This window comes from Chrysemys picta, chromosome 1, assembly GCF_011386835.1.
Source record: "Chrysemys picta bellii isolate R12L10 chromosome 1, ASM1138683v2, whole genome shotgun sequence".
Lineage (NCBI taxonomy): Eukaryota > Metazoa > Chordata > Testudines > Emydidae > Chrysemys > Chrysemys picta.
The window spans coordinates 357,531,960-357,536,029 of NC_088791.1; the positions used below are offsets into that span (position 1 = coordinate 357,531,960).

At 46.3% G+C, this 4,070-nt stretch overlaps 1 protein-coding gene across 1 annotated transcript; it reads left to right on the forward strand.

Moving 5' to 3' along the window:
• Positions 1-1,704: 1,704 nt before the first annotated feature.
• On the forward strand, positions 1,705-2,652 carry LOC101946752 (olfactory receptor 52E2-like). The gene has a single exon (XM_008177750.3). It carries the CDS (start codon positions 1,705-1,707, stop codon positions 2,650-2,652), a length of 948 nt encoding a protein of 315 aa, XP_008175972.2.
• The last annotated feature ends 1,418 nt before the right edge of the window (positions 2,653-4,070 follow it).

Genomic DNA, 4,070 nt, shown 5'->3' on the forward strand with positions numbered 1-4,070 from the left:
TGATGAAAATATTGAATAGCATTGGTCCAAGAACTGACCCCTGCAGAACTGCACTAGAAACACCCCCATTCCCTGCAATGCCCCATTGACAACTGCTTCCTGAGATTGGTCAGCTAGCCAGTTTTTAGTTTATTTTACGTGTGGTCTACTGATATTGAATAGTGTTATTATCTGAATGTTTTCCCCGACTACATCAAATGCCTCAGAGACAGTTCCCTTGGTCAACCAAACATGTACAGCCATTAACGGATGAAAACTTATTTGGCAAGACCTGTTTCCATAAACCCTGTTGGTGACTCACATTAATTATATTCCTTGAGTTTTTTGTTAAGGAATCCCATGCCAGATTTTCCATTTTTCCTAATCTTGTCAAATCTTTTTTTTAAAAACTTTCCCTTTAATTTTTAAACGTTTATGTTTCTGCTGTTTGTAACTCTCAGGTTCTACATCACTTCATCTGATATGACTTCTTTATTTTCTTTACTGTGGAATTGTGGCTTGTTAGCTATGTAATAAGCTTTTCTTAAAGAACTCCCATTTTCATTCCCATTTTTCTGAAATTTTTTCCCCTCCCAACCAGTTTTGTGGATAATTTGTCATCTTTGAGGAATTAGCCCTTTTGAAGCACTAATTATCTATAAATATTACTGTCTGGGAACTGTTCTCTTTGTCCATTGGAATGTAATCAGTTCCATTCTGTTATTTTGTTCTCCTCTATCATATGCCCCCTTCTTTGTGGCTTCTCTAAACTCAACAGTCCCAGACTTTTCAGAGTAGCAGCCGTGTTAGTCTGTATCCGCAAAAGGAAGAACAGGAGGACTTGTGGCACCTTAGAGACTAACAAATTTATTAGAGCATAAGCTTTCGTGGACTACAGCCCACTTATGCATCCGAAGAAGTGGGCTGTAGTCCACGAAAGCTTATGCTCTAATAAATTTGTTAGTCTCTAAGGTGCCACAAGTCCTCCTGTTCTTCCTTTTCCAGACTTTTCAGTCTGTCCGCATATGGCAGCCTCCCCCATTCTCACAGCCTGTCTCAGAAATCTGCTTTCCATCTGCTATATCTTTTATAGAGACTGTGTGATCAAAAGTGAGTGCGTTTCCAGAGCAGGTTGTTCTCCACCCCATTCCTTAGGCATCTGAACATTTGCTTTGTTTTGGCCGCTACTGTGAATGAGCAGGTGTTTCCATGGAACAGCTATCGATGACACCCAGGTCTTTTCCCTGAGGTGGTTCTTTTTGGAATGTTTCCCCTTGGTACATGGATTGGCAACGCTTTGGGGGTTTTTGGTTTTTTTTTACAATTTCAGATTTTGAGCAACTGGGTGCCTCAGGGAATATCATGGACTTTCTAGCCTGGCTTTCATTGCATTAAGGAAGAATGAGGGATAACCAGTATCCACACGTCTGTTTCCTGCTGGTGCCTATTAAGGTTTCCCAGACCACAATGTGTAGAAATTTTTGATGCATGGAGGACTATCAAATATGGAATTGGCATTAGTAGAGTCAGTTGTTCATAAATCATTTCTTTTGTTCCTCTTCACACACATTTTCATTTTTCAATCTGCTTCACCCATGAGAAAAGTATCCAGTAGTGCATGTAGTGTCTCATATTAACATTGTCTCTCCATCCAGGCTTTTGTACTACAACCATCACCCTGGGCCCTGGGAATGCCTCAGAGTTGAACAACTTCTCCCCTCCTCCATGTCAGATTCCAACAAAACCGACTTCACCAACCCCTCCACCTTCATCCTGCTGGGCATTCCGGGCCTGGAGGTGGCCCATGTCTGGATCGCCATCCCTTTCTGCACCATATATACCATAGCCATCTTGGGGAACTTCATCATCTTGTTAATCGTGAAGACGGAACCAAGCCTCCATGGACCCATGTACTATTTCCTCTGTATGCTGGCCGTCACTGACCTGGTCCTGTCCACGTCCACTGTGCCCAAAATTCTGAGCATCTACTGGTTCAATTCCAGGGAGATCGATTTCAGTGCCTGCCTCACCCAGATGTACTTCATTCACTCCTTCTTAGTGATGGAGTCTGGGATCTTTGTGGCCATGGCTTTTGATCGCTACGTGGCCATCTGTGATCCCCTCAGACATTCCACCATCCTGACAAACTCCATGGTTGCCAAGATCAGCCTGGCCGTGGTGCTGCGTGGCTTCATGCTCATACTGCCCTATCCCTTCCTAGTGAGGCAATGGCCATATTGCAGAACCAACATCATCCCCCACACGTACTGCGAGCACATAGCTGTGGTGAACCTGGCCTGCACCGACACACGTGTCAGTAGTTACTATGGCCTCTTTGTAGTGTTCTGTGTGAGGGGTCTGGATATGATTTTTATCGCTGTGTCCTACACCCAGATCCTCAAGGCCATCTTCAGCCTCCCCACAAAGGACGCCCGGCTCAAGGCTTTGGGGACCTGCAGCTCCCACCTCTGTGTCATCTTAACCTTTTACATCCCAGTTATTTTCTCCTCCCTCACGCACCGGTTTGGCCACAATGTGCCCCTGCATTTCCACATTCTCATTGCCAACGTGTACCTCCTGGTGCCCCCCATGCTCAACCCCATCATCTACGGAGTGAGGACCAAACAGATCCGGGACAGGCTGCTCCGGCTCTTTACAAATAAAGGGACTTAAAGTTTTTCCTGGTGCTCTGGCTCTCAGACCGAGCTCCGTGCAGAGCTGGCTGGCGACATGCTGCTGGGCCCCCTTCCCTGAGTCACTGACTGGACAGTCACAGAGACATTAGACCCTTTCCTGACCTTATTCTGCTGTGTCAGTGTGACAAACTGGGGAATCGGTCAGTGTAGAACTCATTGGGTTGCAACCTTCTAATTACTGATAACTGGATCTCTGAGAATATAAGAACATAATAATGGCCATACTGGGTCAGACCAAGGATCCATCTAGCCCAGTGTCCTGTCTTATGACAGTGGCCAGTGCCAGGTGCCCCAGAGGGAATGAACAAAACAAGTAATCAAGTGATCCATCCCCTGTCACCCATTTCCAGCTGCTGGCAAACAGACACCATCCCTTCCCATCTTGGCCATTGATGGACCTTCACAACATCCTCTGGCAAGGAGTTCCACAGGTTGGCTGTGTGTTGTGTTAAGAAATACTTCCTTTTGTTTGTTTTAAACCTACCGCCTATTAATTTGATTTTGTAGCCCTTAGTTCTTGTGTTAAGAAAAGGAGTAAATACCACTTGCGTATTTACTTTATCCACACCAGTTATGATTTTATAGACCTCTATCATATCCCCCCTTAGTCATCTCTTTTCCAAGCTGAAAGGTCCCAGTCTTATTAATCTCTCCCCATACAGAAGTCATTCCATACCCCTAATCATTTTTATTGCCCCTTTTTGAACCTTTTCCAATTCCAATATATCTTTTTTGTGATGGGGCAACCACATCTGCACACAGTATTCAAGATGTGGCCGTACCATAGATTTATATAGAGGCAATATGATATTGTCTGTCTGATTATCTATCCCTTTCCTAGTGATTCCCAACATTCTGTTCACTTTTTTGACTTATTTGACTGCTGCTGCACACTGAGTGAATGTTTTCAGAGAACTAGTCACCATGACCCCTGGGTCCCTGCCCCTTATCCCACTTCTCCCCCCAAGGCCATGTGCCTGCTACACATCTTCCCTCAAGGCCAGCCACTTCTGCACCTATTCCCCTAAGACACAGCCCCTGCTCCACCTCTTGTCTCTATGCCCCACTCCCTTCTCCGCCTCTTGCCCCAAGTCCCCGCCACTGCTGCTCACTCTTTTTCTCCCATCCCTGTCACTCGCTGGATCACCTCCACCTCCCCCCCGCAGTTGGACTCCATCTGCTAGGAAGCTGGGCTGGGAGCTGCTGCAGCCTGGCGAGTATGCAGCGCTGGGGCTGACAGGCCAGTCGGGATTGGAGAGGGAAGCCAGGAACCCGTATAAAAGCAGCTGAGGTTTGGGGGAAGGGCTGTGTGGCAGGCAGGTGAGATTGTGAACCACACAGCTTGTGGGCCCTAAAGCTCAGACTCAAATCCTGGAGGCAGAGACCATTGTGTGG